Source organism: Crocodylus porosus, unplaced genomic scaffold (assembly GCF_001723895.1).
Source record: "Crocodylus porosus isolate Cpor-Errol unplaced genomic scaffold, CroPor_comp1, whole genome shotgun sequence".
NCBI lineage: Eukaryota > Metazoa > Chordata > Crocodylia > Crocodylidae > Crocodylus > Crocodylus porosus.
The window spans coordinates 50,494,559-50,512,544 of NW_017728943.1; the positions used below are offsets into that span (position 1 = coordinate 50,494,559).

Sequence of the window (17,986 nt, forward strand, 5' to 3'; positions counted from 1 at the left end):
GTAAGTAAGAATTATATGCTGTTTTTCTCATTAGTACTTCTCTGTTCAAAGTGGGCTAAGTATGCAAACTTCAAATATGGATACAAACCTGAATTTTAAATGCTCAAAAATGCAGAAGCGGTCAAGTCCGAAGGTTTTAAAGAAGGTACCATATGTAAAAAGTGGGACTGATTTTATACTTCTATACAGAGCTTGTGAGCGTTAGTGCCACTGTTTTATAGCCTCTGTCATGTAGTAACTCAAGTGCACTCTGCAAAAGTTCATTTTTCTGTGCTACTTTGATACAATCCAAACCTAAGTGAGCAGATCCTCAAGCACTGCTGGTTCTCAAACGGCTACTGAAATCAGTAGAGTTAGGACAGTGTATATTGTATCAAGGAGGGCATGCTGCATTGGATGAAATCATAACTTACATTCTGTGCAGTTTCACTGGGCTGTTGTCCTCACACTTTAATCACAGAGGCTCTCGTAGATCTCTATCACCGTTTGCCAAGGCCCAGGATTAGCACTTGTCTGAGGCTCCCTGGAGGTGCGAATGGTCACTTATGCTTCTAGTTACAATCTCATGTAACCAGGAACAGAAAGGGGCATGATTATTTTTCCCATGAACTTTTCTCTCTACCCTTGGGTTCACATTCAGCATGCATTAATATGGCAAGATATGAGCCTGACTCACTCAAGTAAATATAAGGGAAACTGCAACTGTGGAAAGCTCGCACTTGAGAGATGGAATAGGGAGCACTCTTTATGCCTAGCTGCCCTTCCCAGAACTGAGGACTAGTGTGGCTAGGAAGCCTAAAAAAAGAGATTTCTTTAAAAACTCAACTAACTCTGGGTTCTTCTGTCATCCTCATATCTTCACTCTCCAGGCTCTTCCACCTTGCTATGATACTCAGTATGGATGTAATGTAAAGCACCATGTCATAAGTCCCCTCACAATTTTTCTCCCATTTTCAACACTAGATAGTTACTCTTCTGTGTACCCCATCTGTGCTGTTCATTGTTGAAAGAGCCTATTACTGAAGCATCTTTTCATCAGCAACATAACTGATGTTTCTATGGGGAAAATCATTTCTTATAAAGCATTGTTTTCCTGGGCCTGAGCCTTGGATCAGTTAATGCATTGCCTTTGCAAGCTCTAGGTGATACAATCATATTCTGATAGTTTATCAAATTGATTTGGCTATAGTTCAGATTCATTTGATAGTTCAAACTCTAACAGTGAGTTATTTGTATCAGAATTTTTCTGTTCCATTACTAGTGTATCTACCATTCTATAGATGGCAAATTGTCTTTTTATCCTGAGATCATAAAAAGAAGTCTTCTACTCATCTGTCATCATAGTGTACACAAGAAATGTGCTTTCATTTAGGGAAATGATTGACTTACAATAGCAACTTTTCTGGGAAAAACAGAGTTGGACAAATCACATTTGTGGTGCAGACTTCTGTATTTTATTAGACATAATGGTAAAGTGGTTCAACCCTTTTTAAGGCTAAACCAATATCAGGTTGGCAATCAACATATTTGTATTTTGTATTAAAATACAAGGTTCATAGGTATATATATTTTACCCTCAGAAGGAAGCACTTTAGAACCATTTTAGAACTAGTCTGCATTCCAATATAGGCTCTGAAGTTTCACCCCATAATTTCTGCACCAAGCCTGTATTTTCAGGCTGAATTAGAGCACTTCTTTCAGAAGGACGTCCAATCTTGATTTAAAGACTTCAAGTGACAGAGTGCCCACCACATCCCTAGGCAACTCATTCTAATGATTAATTACTCACCCTATAAAAATGTGCAGTTTATTTCCAGTTTGAGTTTTCCTAGCTTCCTATTTCAGCTCTTTTATTGTATAATCAGTTAAACATCTTTTGTGTGTAGTGGCTAACATTAGCTTTTATTAGACGGAATTCTCACTAGAGCCTCTCAGAGACCTGCCCCACAACCCCAACCTTAAGGAAACTTTTAGCCACAAAAGGTTGTTAGTATCCACTTCAATACCCTCTTCTCTTTGAAACATGGATCAACCAATCACTGTCCTCCTATTCTATTCCTCTCCACCCCTTCTTCTAACTGTTTAAAACTAACTAAGATTATTGTCTGACAACACTATTTCTTTTCATTAGATTTTGTTGTGCCTAATAAGTCTCCAAGTGATTTGAGAGAGCAGAGGTGTAAGGCAGTCCAGACAGATTATTCCTCATTGGCTTCTGACAAACCGGCTAAGGCTGTAAAGTGGTCCTCTTGTAACTTCTAGGTAAAAGAGAGTGTCAGGCCATCACCGTGTAAGGGCAAACACCCCAACGTCCTGCTGACATTCACCAGCCTCTATGGCGGCTGCGCCCCTCTGGCTGAGCTGGAGGGGATTCAACGCCCCTTCTTTTACCGCCTACCATGACTTTGGTGATATAAAAGATCTTGAAAAAGGGAGGTGGTGACTGCCTGTCTCCTGCCCAACTTAATCAAAGGGGCAACCCTGCACCCCAAAGGGGCCTGACTCTGGGAGTGTAGAAAGGACCAACTTGGAGTCAACTTTCTGATTCCTTCTTCTCCTTTTTTTATATACAAATATTTTAAAGGAAAAAAGAGTCCTTGACCTTTGGGCTTCTTGGCCTCAGGGGTCTTCCCAGTCAGGTGCTCGCTCACGTGGGGTCGTTGCCCCGGATTCTTCTTTGATCAACTCTCCCTGCCCAGATCTCTTCCCTGGGACCTTCAAGCTGCATAGCAGGGACTTAATTACCAGCAAGTGCTGCTCCCGTGGCAGGGGATTCCCTCAGACATCATCAGCCCGGCAGATGCCATCTTCGCAGCTCAGGGTCTTGCCTGCCCCTCTTCAATTATGAAGGTAGCTGGAGGTGAGTCCCTGCTCCTCTTCTCTGGGGCAGGCACCCATCTTTCATCCAGACTCCCTGACCGGAGGTGGAAGAAAGAGAAAAACAAAACCACAATAAACCAAAAGGAACACCACAGCGGGTAAATTAAGGTGGATCTGCCACCTCCACCACTCCCAGGGCTGTCCCCGGATTCCCCTCCAGTGCCCTGCTTCTTCCATCCTCCACTTCACTCTCATGGTGAGGGTGGCACCACTTCTCCTGCCTCCACCCGGCAGCTAGCCCCCACCTCTCCTTCTGCGGCTCCTCACCCTGGCTCCTGCAGCCCTCCTCTGGGTCCACCCGCAGCCTCCAGATATAGTCTGCACCACCAATTATCCCTGATCTGCTTCACCTGATGTGGAAATAAAGCTGTGCTGGTGCAGATCAGGAATTCTCACCATAGGGTCTATGTGATTGTGTGGGGTGGTTCACATTCCTGGCCAGGGATACACCCCTGGTGAATGCCCTCTGGGATCTCACATACCTCCCCCCTTAACTCGCTGTTAGGCGTACTTATGCCCTGGGGTTTCAATATGACCAGATCCACATCTGTCACCCCATAATCCATTCTATCTTCCTCCTCATGGCATCTTGAAAGGAAATGAGCCACAATGTTAGTTTTTCCAGCCTGGTACACAATCTTAAAACTAAAAGGCTGTAAGGCTAGAGCGCACCAGGTAATGCGAGCATTGTCAGTTTGCTTGATTTTCAGCCACCTTATGGGTGCATGATCGGTGAAGAGAGTGAACTCCTGCCCCAGTACGTAGTACTGGAAGTACTGAATGCCCCATTTTATGGTGAGGCGCTCACGTTCAATGGTGGTGTTCCTTCTTTCTTGGGGATTTAATTTCCGGCTAGCGTAGGCTATGGGACAGGAGGTTTTCCTTCGATCTCCTGTGACAGCATGGCACCCAATGCACTCTCCAAAGCATCTGTCTGTAAGGTAAAAGGTAGCTCGAAGTTTGGGGTATCTAGCACTACCACATGGCAGAGAGCCTTTTCGGTACATTCGAAGACAAGTGTGCTCTCAGCATTCCAGACGAGTGACCACCCCCCGCCGGAGGGTGTCATGAAGGTAGCTGGAGGTGAGTCCCTGCTCCTCTTCCCTGGGGTAGGCACCTGTCTTTCATCCAGACTCCCTGACCAGAGGTGGAAGAAAGAGAAAAAAACCCACGAAGAACCAAAAGGAACACTGTAGTGAGTAGATTCAGGTAGATCCACCGCCTCTGCTGCTCCCAGGGCTATCCCCGGATTCCCCTCCACTGCCCTGCTTCTTCCACTCTCCGCTTCACTCTCACAGTGAGGGTGTCACCGCTTCTTCTGCCTCCACCCAGTGGTTTGCCCCCGCCTCTCCTTCTGTGGCTCCTCGCCCCGGCTCCTGTGATGCTCCTCTGGGTCCACCCAGATATAGTCCGTGCCATTGATTAGCCCCAATCTGCTTCACCTGGCATGGAGGTAAAACTGTGCTGGTGCAGACTGGGAGTTCCCACCACAGGGTCAACGTGATTGCGTGGGGTGGTTTGCGTTTCTGGCTGGGGATACACCCCTGGGGAGTGCCCTCTGGGCTCTCACAGAGAGCACCACCATAGCTATCCGCTCTATAGCTAGCCATTTAAATGCAACTGACTTAACACCTGTGAACCACTCACTGACAATTTCACAAAAACCAAGATACTTTACCAACCCTCCCCCCCAAACCAATCAGCTACTCCTCCATAAAGAATAATTAGGGGGAAATCCTTTAAGAATGCTGAACATTTGCCCTACTTGGTAGCCACCCTTCGCCAAAATAAACACAGACAGCAGTATTCAACACCCGAATTTCTGCCTTTGGACATCTCTGAAATTGTGTCTGATGATCGTGGCATCAGGCCCCAAACCAAGCTTCTCATCTACTAAGCTGTTGCCATTCTTACCCTCTTATATGGGTGTGAAACATGGATTATGAGAAACACCTAAAAGCTTTGGTACCTCACCATCAATTATGTCTTCAGAACATCTTCCGTATCAACTGGAACAACAGCAAAGCAAATGCTAAAGTTCTGGCTCAAGCAAATACCACAAGCATTGAAGCCATGTTTATACAGTACTAGCTGCATTGGACAAAGGATGCCTAACAATCAGCTCCCAAACAGGTCATAGACTCTCAACTCACCGATGGTCACTGCTCTAGAGGTGGGCAGAAGAAGAGCATATTTTTTTCTGCTAAGTGCCAATTTAATTTTCTTTTTAATACATTTGTCATTTCAGCCTCCATTGCTGCCTTTGATAGCCCATTCTGCACAGTTTTCCACATAAATAAATGTCCATAATTTTGTCCCTTTCTTAGCTTCAGTCTGTGCTCTTTTGCTTTTGAACCTGTTATCCTTTGGAAATATTTTGTTATTTTTTACTCCTGGCAATTTAAGGCTTATTATCTCTGTCCTCCCTTAATCTTTTTTTTTTTTTGGCAAATATTAAACCTATTTTTTCTGGAAAATGCAAAAACTAATTTTCCTCACAACTGTAACCCCTATGTGCGCCTACACTGGCCAACATGTGGCTTTCTCCATTTTTAACTGTTCCTCAGTATTGCTCCTGTTTAGCAGCACTTAACAATACTTCAGGTGTGAATTCACCAGCCCTGAGTATATGTTCTTCATTGATTGTTGCATTTGTTTTGTTATTTCTTAAATTCTGCCTCACCTCAAGCTAATGATTTTAAAGTGCTAATAACTGTTATCTTTACTTATACAGTAAATTTTCACTCTTTTCTTTTAAATCAAGATATACTATTTGATAGTTGTCTCTAATGAATATTAGCTCAAGTCTCTTGTGGTATTTATCCAGGTCCTTTTGGACTGTCTTTCTCTTCTTTGGCTCTGACAAACTGTGTCTATGAAATCTATGAAACTCAGTCAGCTTCGCATCATCTGCAGCTATGCGCACTTTGATGTTCGTTCTTTCCTTCATTCCATTGATATATAATTGAAACAAGATTGGCCCAGACACCAGTCTGAGTTTCTTTTCTTGGCAGTTCCCTCCCTCTGATTTACATCCATTTATTCCTACATTTCAACTTTGGTTACTAAGACAATTTTTTATCAAGTTTAGATTTTCACCATCAATAGTCACTTGCTAATGTTATAAGCAGGACTTTTTGTTTTTTCTTTGTTTTCTTTAATACAGAGCCATGTTGCAAACCCGCTTGAAGCCTGGGTAGCCTGTCTAAAGTTTCAACCTTGTAACTCTCAGAGTCACCCTTTCAAGGAAAATTAATCATATTTATTAAGCATAACTTCTCTGTTCTAAGGCCAGGCCATGACTGTTTTTGACATTTCTTACCTGTCCAAGTCATCTCTCATTTTGTTCCATGTCAGTGATTTTAGACTCTTTCCAATGCAAATGTCAGATTTAAGAAATGAGAGACTAGAAACTTATCCCTTGATCCTGTTTTCAATATGTATATTCAGACAGCTTCTTTCTAGTCTCTCAAGACATTCAGAGGAGTCGAAAATGTCTCTAAAACAAGTGAATTCATACAGGGAATTTGCTTTGCACTGAGATTATTCTATATCTTCTTAAAGGGATATTTCAAGGACAAGAATCAGTTTCCTGCCCAGCCATGGATTAGAAAATATAAAGAAGCTAAGAGCAAGGTCTACATACAATTTAAAAAAGCTTCCTGCCTTGGAGAAGTTTGTTGCATTGATTGAAGCAAATCTCACCTATCCTAGCCATTGCTGTGCATTCGCAAATTGGAAAAGACAAATGTGAGTAATTTCATTTTTCTTAGCCTTTCTTTGTGATGGACTAAATAATGAAACTTGCTTGTTAACAATACACCAAGGAGACAATGTAGGTATGGGAGGTTTTTCCTCCACCAAAGGATCTACAATACAGGTACATAAGTGAATACATATTATATGAACATATCAGTGGTTCTCAACTTATTTTAGACCCAAGCCACCTTCCATAACTTTGCTGAACTTGGTAGCACCCCCTGCTGGGACCACTGTTCCAACAACATCCCTCATTAGTGTTGTGCCCTGGACAAGGGGTGGAGGTGGAGGGAAGGGGGAATTGCTTGTGGCAAGAGCAAGAAAAGAGGTGTGGGAGGCCAGGCAGAGTCTTACTTGCCACAGTGTGGGTTCACCCAGGAGCTGCAGGCTTACGCTGTGGACCCAGGACAGAGTTCTCTCATCAGCCTTGTTCAGCCTCTCTGTTAACCCTCTCACAGGGGCCAGGATCTGCAAGTAGATCCCAGTTGTAAACACTTTAATTTGGCTGCCCCTGTGAAAAGGTTCACAGGGGCTGTTACCCCACAGCAGGGGTGGGGGAGCCAGGTTCCCTCTGGCCCAGCTCAGCCCATCTGCCCTGCCAAAGTGAACAACCTCTGGGTGAGCCTGTAGTGAGTGCAGAGACTTCTCTATCTTCTGCAATCATTCCAGCACCGCCCCCCCCCCCACTCACTGCCTCTGTTCCAGTGTCCTCCACATAGTCAGCACCTGCAGCTCATGTCCTCATCACCCAGCTATGGCCAGGAAGAACTGTCCCCCATTTCTGCATCCAGGTGGGAGGGTATTGGATAGACCAGGAAGGGCTGTGGAAGGACTCCTACTGCAGCTGCTTCCCAATCCACTTAGCTTGCCCCCCTTGGAAGCATAGACTTGCTGTAAAGCTCCACCTAAACACAGTGACAGAAGTGGCTCTGTGGCACCCCTGAAAGGGTCTCACAGCACCCCACTCCCTGGCTGGGAACCACTGATATATATGAATATAAGGTGATATGTTTCTTTATTTGAATATATAGGTATATATTTGTAAGTATAGGTATATATTTGTATATCTGCTACAGAATCCATATTACATGAATTCTGTAATTCAGTGATTCATTAATTCAATCCTCAGCGGTTGTCATAACATCAGTGGAGTTACACAAATTTACATTAGCTGAGCAACCAGCACTCATAGGGGCCATTCTTCCACTGGGATTTCACTCAGAAGTGCTCCTCTCCCTGTTAAGCAAGCCCCCTTTGAAGGCCAACCTCAATAACCATGAGGCATGCTAGGAATAAGGGCACACACATACATGTACTGAATGTACACTGATGTCATATATTTTGTGGGCATGGTTTAACTAGCCACATGTATACATGCACTACATCAGTATACTCTGATCATCCTTAAATTGGAACATCTAGTGCAGGGTGTGTATTCTGTGGAGTCCCAATGAAGTCAACTGTCAGGCATTTTCATACTCTTAAATCAGTTTTCTTGGGTGTTCTGATTTGTCATTAGTAGGATACAGTAGGACTCCAGATCTCAAGGGTTCTCACTGAGTGTTTTTAGCTCATTGAGTATTCTTAAAATTTTGCACATTAAGTGGTTTAATCAATTTATAAAACTCCTGACATTATGTAATGTATAAAGAGTAGGTTGTGTTCAGCATCTGTGCAAACTCTTTATACTGATGCGAGCTGTCCTCCTGCTGAACATTCTTAAAGGCATGGGAATTGTTATGTTATACTTGCAGTCTAGGATCTTGTCTTTAAAAGCTGCAGATAATAAGGCTTCAACACTTTAAAAAGCCCCTTCAACCAGCCAATAGGTATACCCCAGGGAATTAGGCACAGAAAAATTCAAAATTATGTTCTGAGTTCCAGGGGCTGCATGTGGCAGCATGGAGCTGGCCGGGTCAGGCCCTCTGGCAAACACCTCTGAACCAGACCAAGCTAGATCCATGCCAGCATGTGGGACTTGCAGCACTGCAAGCAGGAGCCACACGCCATCAGGCCGGGCAGGCTCCATGACTCCACATTCAGTTTCCCACAGGAGTGCTGGAAGTCCCATGTGGAGGCACAGAGCTGGCCCAACCCAATGGCTCCTGGACCAAAAGCCATGTGCCATTGGGCTAGGTGGGCTCTGTGACTCCATGTGAGACTTCCAGCACTCCAGTGGGAAGCCACATATGAAGGCACAGAGTTGTGTGCCATTGGGCCAGGCAGGCTCCATGCCTCCATGTGTGGCACCCCACTAGGCATGGAGCTAGCCGGCTCGCCTCGATGGTATGCAGCTCCTACCTGCAGTGCTGCAAGCCCCACATGCTAGCATGAAGCATGCCTGGTCTGGGTTGAAGGCATGTGCCAGCAGGCCAGCCAGGCCAGCTCCATGTCACCATATGCAGCCCCCAGGACTCACCTGGAGACATGTGCTGCCAAGGGCCTCTGCCTGCCACAGCCATGGGTGCCTTAAGGGTCTTCTGCCTCCTGCTGCTGCCACTGGCAGCAGGGCTTATGCACCCTATGGTGAACAACTCCCACCCCACTTCTTCTGTAGGCAAGAGCTCCCCTCCCCACTCACCAGCTGGCTACTTGTGCACCACCACGCTCGATGCCTCCACATGGAGCTCCCAGCTGGAGCAGCAGGAGCCCCGCAGAGGTGGAGGCACAGAACCCACCCAGGATAAATTATGAAAAATTATGCAATTATTCACAGTCATACCTTTTATGTGCAAAACTGCACAGGCACATAATTGCATAATTCCCCACAGTGTAAATAGTGAAGGCAGGAAAAAAGAGTGTGTTTTGATCCCACTTCTTATCAGGGGACCAGGAGCAAGATCCAAAAAAAAAAGCTTATGTGCCTAAACACAGGACCAAAAACCCCAAATCAATGCCTGCTGAACCCTAAGAATGCATAAAACAAACTTTGTCAAAAAAGTATTTGTTTTAAACTACTGACAGTTCCAGATTCCAGTCAAGGGAGCTGAGCAGATGAATTCTGAAGATCACTTATCAGACAGGATATTCTTTATTTAAGTGAAAAAAAGGTTTTGTTTTTAATTAAAATAGATTTTATTTAAATAAAATGCATTTTCCTTTGCAAAAATAAACTTGCTTAATTCTTAAAACCTGTGTGAAGGACTGAGTCTATTCAAATAATTTAAATAAAAAATGGTATTATTGGATATACATTTGCTGCCAACATTTTGAAGGAAGTCAAACCACTGAAATGATTAAATTCATCACCTAAGCACCGAGAAACAAAACAAAACCAGCGTTTGATAATAGTCTTTTTTGTAATCACAGAGAGACTGTTCTCTTCATATCAGCATATACAATTAGCTCAGCTTAGTGATTAATTAATTCAAACATGAGAAAACAATGAGGAGCTTGAAAAGCAGGAGGGCTTGCTTTCCTCTTCCAAACTACATAAATTAGATGTAAAAGGACGAGGTTTCATAGATTTCATAGACGTTAGTGCTGGAAGGGACCCCAGAGGATCATCGAGTCCAGCCCCCCGCCCCAGGGGCAGGAAGTCAGCAGGGATCGTAGGAGATTCACTAGCTCTAAAATCTTGAAGGCCATGGAACCTAGAAACAACTAGTTCAGTTCCCTCATTACAGGTAATAAGTTCATTGTGTAATCAACCAAAATTTATTTTTATGTACCAAACATGTATTTCTTTTATCCAAAACATTTAGGGTAGCTTTACATAACTAGTAAAAAATCTATTTCAGAATAATGCTTTTGTGTGTTTATTTAGATTTTAATCTCCATCAAAATAAAACTTGGCACAAATACTGAGTAAAACTTTAATTTTCTTATGAAGGAGAAATGGATGATTCACCATTTTCTAACTCAATAAAAATAGTAAAAATTAAAAATATAAATTCACATCTTTAAGTCAATTACTCAAATAAATGTACAGGTGTACAGCATATCATCCTGCTTAGCAAAAAAGGAGAATAAAGTTATATAAAGCATAAAGGTTACAGAGTATAAATGCTATATTTATGAACATATTTGAATTAGTAATCCTTTCTATAATAAAATGATAAATACTTTAAAACTACATGTCAGGAATTTGTCTGATAGCCTGGATGGGACTGCCTGCTGGCTGCCTGAGTGCCCTCAGCTTTATATAGAGTACTTGGTTGTGACTACTGTATGTAAGCAGTCCATTGCAGTACATTGAGGACTTGCATCAACATAGACAGAGCTTCCCCTCTGTCTAGCCCCAGTGCTCCTGATTCCTAGTCTGTTTCATGATCTTTGGCTTGTTCCTGCCTGAACCTTTTCTCAGCCTGCATCCTCTGTCTTGTTCCTGTCTGCTCCTTCTGCCTTGACCCTTCAGCTCTGTTTGTGACCACTGTATCACTATGCCTCCAACCTCCATGTCCTGATTATTCCTGTGACACTGCAAATGCAAAAACAAAATCATTAAAACCAGTGATGTGATTTAGTCCATCCTGTTCTTTAACAATGATATAACTGGGAAACATAAGAGCTGCTCTGGACTGGACAGTTTTTAAAATATACACATTTCAAATCAAAAGAATGGTGACATTGTCTGAATTTGAGCCTTTTGGACATTGACAAGAAATGTAGCTAAAACATTAGTCTTCAAATACTATTGATATACCTGATTCCATTTAAAAGCTTATTGCTTAAAGCTGGTCCATGTGTTGTGTGTATTCAGGACAGTACAGTTGTTTTGAAGAGTTGTTAATGACTTGTGTGATCAACCTTATTTTGGTGACTTCTTGATCAATGACTCCTCTTGATCAGTGGTAGAGAAATTATTATTCATAGTTATAAGAGTCCTGGTGTTACTTGACTTCGTCATATATTATTACAAGACTCATTACTTTCCCTCTCAAGATTAGATCACAGGATATTTGGAAGGATCAACATTATCTATTTGATATCCTAGATAATGTAGTCTATCTAGGATTGGGTCTAGATAAAGGTTGGGCCTTTTGACCTTTACATGAGAATACTTCAAAGACATTTAGGACAAGATCTTTGGCCCCTTTCCAGATGCTCCACTGGCACAACATTAAGCTAATAGTGATTACGTGGTCTGGGAACTCTGCTGCATTGGAGAAACTTTTAGATGGGGGAAGCTGCTTTCTGTGTTCCTATGTATCTTCCATCCCAGCACCTGAGGAAGCAATATGCAGTCTGATGATCCCCACTTCCCAGAGCAGTTGCTTTGGATAGTGGCCAACTGATACAAGTTACAGTTGCTGTGGATGCTGTTCTAAGTTGTATAGAGCATCTGGTAAAGCATACATCATCCCCATAAAGCAATACAAGTGAAGAGCAATTAAAGCGTCTTAAACCCTGTCTCTCCCTGCCCCTACATGATCCTCATGGATATGTACCACGTACATAAGTCCATAAAGTTGGCCCTAAGATCTCACTGCACCAACCCATAAAAGATAGCCTAGACATGTGATTCCACACTTTCTTGGAGCACTTTCTCCACTCTGGGAAGTCCTTATCTGACATTGGTCTATTTAGCAGGCAGGGTAGATATGCATTTTTGTAGACTAACTAAATTAGATACATAGAGAGAGAGCACAAGCTTTTGTGCACCCAAGTTCATTTAATCCGATGCTGTGAAAGGATGTGCAGAAAGCAGAGTATAAGAAGCAGAGAGAAATTATAATACAAAGGTGCTTGTACACGTGATAAGGGTTTAGTCCTCACTAAACTAAATGGGTTTATTCTATGCCCCCAAAATTGACAAGGTGAGTTTTAATTTGTTCTGTCACTGTGTAATTACAGCTCTTAAATTGAATAAATCTCAGTGCACTATTCACAGTAAATTACTGCAGGAGTTGCCTTATATCAATCCACCCTGCTGATCTCTCCGGTACTGAATTGCAGCGGGGGGCACCGCCAAACTGCTCATCCCTGCTACAGACCAGTTGGTGATGTCTAGCTCACAGGTCGCTGACATGTACAGCTGACCAAAACGGTTGTGATTTCATTAACTTAAAACATTTAATTAAGTGTCATTTCACTAATTTCATTACTTTTTTACACATATTTTTAAACTGCTGCTGCGTGGGGGAAGGACCTGCCTCACCCCAGCCCTGGGAAGCAGCTGCTGCCTGCACAGACACCCCTGGCCAGGGTGCCTACTTGGGCCATGCTGCCTGTGGCTCCCCAGGGGGTGACCCTGATTGCCAGTGGCACTGTTGGCCCATAATCCACCCCTTCTTAATGCAAAGAATATAAAACAACTTGGGCGCCTTACTTAGGCACTCAGGAGCAATTTCATTGCCCGGTAAAAAGCAAATTGCAGCTGCCTCGTCCCAGCACTGCAGGAAGTGCCCACCACCTCCACGAACATTCCTCCTTGCCCAGCATGGCCCTGACCAGCGTGCCCACCTGGGCCGTGCTGCCCCTGGCTCCCCAGTGGCTATTTCAGCCCATAATCTGGCCCTGATTCTTGCAAGGAATTCATAATTGCTTGGGCACCTAGCATGGTCAGCTGGGAGTGCTTTCTTTTGCCCTTAACAGCTATGTCAGGCATCGAGGGGTCTTTGCAACAACAGGGAAGGTCATCTCTGGCCCTGTTGACTGTCTTCTGCTCTCAGCATTTAACACCTCATTGTACTTTAATACCCCCCTGCCCCAAAAGTTCACTGGGCATTCTTCTTTGAGAAACACAGAGCAGCAGTTTTGGGTCAAACAACCGAGAAGCATACACACACCGATTCAACCCAGAGGACATCCAACCACCCACCCAACCATGGATTCCAGGTGACCAAGGAGCTCAGATCCAGCAAGGCCTGACTATCACCATTCCCCCATTCTCTGCTACCATCCCTCCCACCCCATTCTTGTTCCTCTTTGCTGTACAACCTTCACCCCTCCTGTACAAGTTATCACAGTGGTGATGCTACCATCACTCACTGTGGGTCTGCCTCCCCTGCCCCTTACCTCCACTACACCCTCCCCAGCCCCCTTCCCTGCCCCATCAGCTGCAATATCTAGAACAGGAGCCAGAGGCAGAAGTGCAGCTGGTGGTAAGTTTTCCATTGCAGGGAGGGTGGAGCTTGGGCATCTGGTAACGGGGAAAGCATGAAAGTACAGGTTAGGATACATCGGAACATGTCAGGCTAATTGCCGTCTCTCTCTCCCAATTGCCCTTCAGCTGTGCCTCACTTGACAATGGCCGATGCCTGCACAAGGATATTTAGCCACACTGAGTGTTTAGGTATTTTCAGAGCAATCTTGAGGAAATCTCCCTTGGAAAAATCTTTTATACGGGGAAGCGAGGAAAATGAGTTTGGCAGTATGGGGCAAACCCCCACATCTTCTTTCTTTCCCTACAGAATGATGGTCTGTCACTTTGTCAAGAGGGCCGCCTCAGTTCTTTGCAAGAGGGTTGCCCCTAAACTGCTGGGATTCATTGTTTTGAGAGGCAAAAGATTTAAAAAAAGGCATTTTACATTTTTCATTTTATTTACTGCTTTCCAGTTGTGTATTAGGGGAGTGGGTAATGGGCAGGGTTTCAGCTTTCACCGTTTGTTGGTTTATTTATTTAAATTTGAATTAAAGTTTTATTTTCCTAACTTTCAGTTTTTTCAATCAATGCACGCAGTGCCTTAGCACTCTGTGTGACATCAGATTTATGGTTGGCAGCTGCTGTTGCTGGGGGGCCTCCCTTGAAGTGGGGTCTAGTGTGATTTTGATATAGGGGGGTACCTTCAACTATGAGGGGTGTCCCATGGGGTCCATCACCAGCATGCCCCTAAGATGTATATAGTGGCTTCAGAGTCAGATAGACGCCATCTCAGCTCAACCCATCCTGGCCCCAAAATGACCCATGCGAACCCCTCAGTCTGATGCAAAAATGTTGCAAGACTGGTGGGGCATGTCTATGTCACCTGTCCACACTTTGCCTAGGCATTATGGGATTGTGGCTGCTGGTCAATTTTCTTTGACCAGGTCACCCAAAGACCTTTTTGGCTTTACTTTAGCACTACAATCTCTGGGCATTTCTACCTAACTGAAACTGGTGTTATTTCATTAATTACAAATTAAAATTGATTGTCGTTTCAGTAATTTCATTAATTATTTCCATGTATTTTACCAGGAAATGAAACCACTCCTGGGCACCTAAGTAAGGTTAGCCAGGGGCAGTACAGTCCAGGGAGGCACCCTGGCCAGAGACATGCTGTGTGGGTACCTGCCAGGGCTGTACTGCCCCTGGCTCACTTAGGTGCCTGAGGGTGGTTTCATTTTCCTGGTAAAACTGTGGCCACCCGGTTCTAGCACTGAAGGCAACAGACAGCCCCAGGAAGCAGTGACCACCTACACAGACCCCCCTCCCACCTGCCCACCCAGTATGGTTCTGGCCTGGGTTCCAGTTTGGGCCATGCTGCCCCTGTCTCCCAAGTGCCCTGTACACCCATAATCCACCCCTGGTTCATGCAAAGAATAATAACCGCTTGGCTGCCTAACATGGGTGCCTGGAGGCAGTTTCATTTGTCATTCACAGCAAATGGCACCCACCTGGTCCCAGGATTCCCCAGGTCCAGGGAGGCTAGGGATGTGATAAAAGATCGGGTGTCAGGCACCAATTTGTGAGTATGGTGGTGGAGTGAATCAGGCCCTGGCACGGGCTTGGAGGAAGCAAGGTGATGCCTGTGGCCCTGGGCTGGGGATCCAGCACTGCACCAAGCAGTCTGGCAGCCTGACAATGTCATAAGGGCTGTGCAAAACTTCGGTCTCTGATTCGATTCAGCCCAATTCGGTGGCTGAACCTCTGAATCCAAATCAAATCAGAGGACCCCTTAATCTCTCCGAATCGAATTGGAACCCTCTGAATCAATTTGAAGAGATTTGTAAAGATTCAGAGATTTAGACATAGAGACAACTGTAAATGTTTTTTCTACATAGTAGCAGGGGTCATGAGTGCTGCGATGCTGGGGTGAATGGAGCATCCCACAGAAGCATGGGGGACTCCCCAGCACGCTTGGCAGCAGACCCAGAAGTGGACCAGAAGCACTTCCGGTCCACTTCCAGGTCTGCCAGGGAGCATGTGGGGGGGCCTCCCTGTGCCCTCCTGGCTTGGTGACTGGTACCTTCTGGTTTGGGGGGAACCAGGGTCCCCCTGTGGCCAATCACTGAGCCCCCTGTATGCTTCCTGGCAGACCTGGAAGTGGACTGGAAGTACTTCTGGTCCACTTCTGAGTTTGTTGTCAAGTATGTGGAGGCCCCCCCCACACACACACACTGCTGTGGGATGCTCCAGCATTGCAGCGTTCACAAGCCACACTGATACCTCAAGGTATATAGAAAAAAACTTAGAAAGCTCTGTCTATGTCTGAATCAGCATCAGATCTTCAGCTTCAGATTCAGCCAAATCAAATCAGGCACAGTGATCTAAATCAACAAATAAAATTACTGTCCCTGATTCAGGCCAAATCCAAATCCAAATTAAATAGGGCCTGCTTCACATACCCCTAAATGTCATTCTCCTTTCCCCCTCAGGCAGCATCTCCTCCCATGCCCTGACGCAACCCCAGCGCCGACTGTTCAGAGTGCAAGTAACTGCAGGAAGCTGTAACAGAAACACCCCAGATCATTGTATCAGGGACTCCAGGCACATATTGTCCTTTCTTCATCATATGAAGCAGCAGCGAGTTTCTAAAAACACACATATCATGAGCACTGCCTGCCCAGCCTGTATAAATGTTAGTGAAATGTCTCTGGTGATCCACTATGGCTTGGAGGATCACCAAGACAAATCCCTTCCTGTTTGTGAATGAGTGACTCATCTGTGAGGGGGATAACACTGGAATGTGTGTGCTGTCCAATGCACCCACACAGTTAGCAGACTCCATGGTCTTGAAAGTTTCAACAACTTCCATGGGGTTATGGAGGCAAATGAAGTTGTTCACCATGATATCATGCAGCAGCTGGCATACCTCATGCAGGAACCCACACCGAACTGATTCCCAATGTAGCAGAGGTTGTTGGGGGTAGCCAGTTTCATGATGGTCATGCCCACCCTCTTGTCTGGTGCAATGGGATGACACATAACAGTATCCTGCTGCACAATTTTCGACACCAGCATCAAGACTATGTGATGAAATGTCTCCCTGATCATACAGAATGTCTCCAGCCACTGTTGATCATCCCAAGTCAACAGTACAATTCACTGCCACTCGTCAGAGCTGCTCATGTGGACCCAGACCCTTTGATTGTTGCTGTGACTGCCTCTTAGTTCTCCCACTCTACCTACACAGTATATTTCCTGGTATAGTCAGGGATAATTAGATTCTGGTGTGTCTTTGCAACTTTGTAGAAGGTTCATCAAACCCTTCCTTGCAGACAGTAGCAGCATCTCTGCATTATCAAGTTCCTCCATTCTGTGGTCAGACATCTCCAGGGCATCCAACAGCATTTGGTTCTCCTCACTCAACCCATCAGGGTTCATTAAAGCCATGTTGTTTTACAGGACACAACAGGATGGTTGTTTAGCTCACAGCATCACAAAGGTGCACTGGGGTTGGTGGCGTGGGGTGGGGTGGGATGGGAGCAGGGTTGGTTGAATAGCTAGGGCTGTTGAATAGAATCTGTTAACATTATAACAGCCATGATATTTACACTTCAGTTTATACACAGTTCTTGAGGCCGTGGGCTGAGCGTCAGCTCAGCAAAGCGTTTGGTCTGCAGGCGGGGGGTGGAGAGAGCAAAGTATGTCCCACCTATTCTCTAAGAGCTTGAGGATGACCCTAGAAAACCATCATATGCCCAGGGGAGTAGACAATGCCATTTACTGGACCAAGAAATAGTCCCCACCAAGAAGTATCACACCATCAATTTACCCCACCACAAAATAAGCAAGGGAAGAAATGTGGGTGTGTGGTGCCAACATTATTTTTGAACAACTCCCATTAGCGCACCAGCAGCTATGCCAGGCATCAAGGCACCAGAACCATCAAGTAATCTCACATCCACAATGGTCTGAAATTGCTCTACATCCAGTTTTGGAATAGGGCAGCATTAACAGCCCTGCTCCATTTCAATTTCTAAACACACCAGGTTCCTCTAACTGGCCCTCCTTCCAAAACTTGGGTTTTAGGGTTCTTGTCAGTACACCCTGAAATCCATCAAGCGCTCAGTGGTAAAAAAGGGGGGCACTGAGCAGAACAGTGAATGGAAAAACCCCAATTTTTCCCCCCTTCAGACCAACTAGATCCCCAGAACAGTCGAGAAAATTATGCTGGCACACATCCAGGAGGGGCCAGCAGGGGACTGCATGCTTAGGGGCAACCAACATGGGTTCATCAGTGGAAGGTCCTGTCAGACCAAC

At 44.9% G+C, this 17,986-nt stretch overlaps 1 protein-coding gene and 1 long non-coding RNA gene across 3 annotated transcripts in view; one reads left to right on the forward strand and one right to left on the reverse strand.

Annotated features, from left to right (window-relative positions):
• FSHR (follicle stimulating hormone receptor) overlaps positions 1-17,986 on the forward strand; it is a 188,118-nt gene that overhangs the window by 148,695 nt on the left and 21,437 nt on the right. The window contains exon 9 of the mRNA XM_019549338.1: positions 6,445-6,630. Coding sequence (XP_019404883.1) covers positions 6,445-6,630 — 186 coding nt within the window. The remainder of the gene's footprint in view (positions 1-6,444; positions 6,631-17,986) is intronic.
• On the reverse strand, positions 29-14,618 carry LOC109319620. 2 transcript variants are annotated; one of them, XR_002103562.1, is made up of 4 exons: positions 14,608-14,618; positions 13,175-13,448; positions 7,388-7,391; positions 29-39 (listed from the first exon to the last, which is right to left on the reverse strand). It is a non-coding gene; the product is annotated as an uncharacterized LOC109319620 (long non-coding RNA). The 2 variants fall into 2 exon arrangements; XR_002103561.1 differs by lacking the exon at positions 14,608-14,618 and having other exon boundaries at positions 13,175-13,988.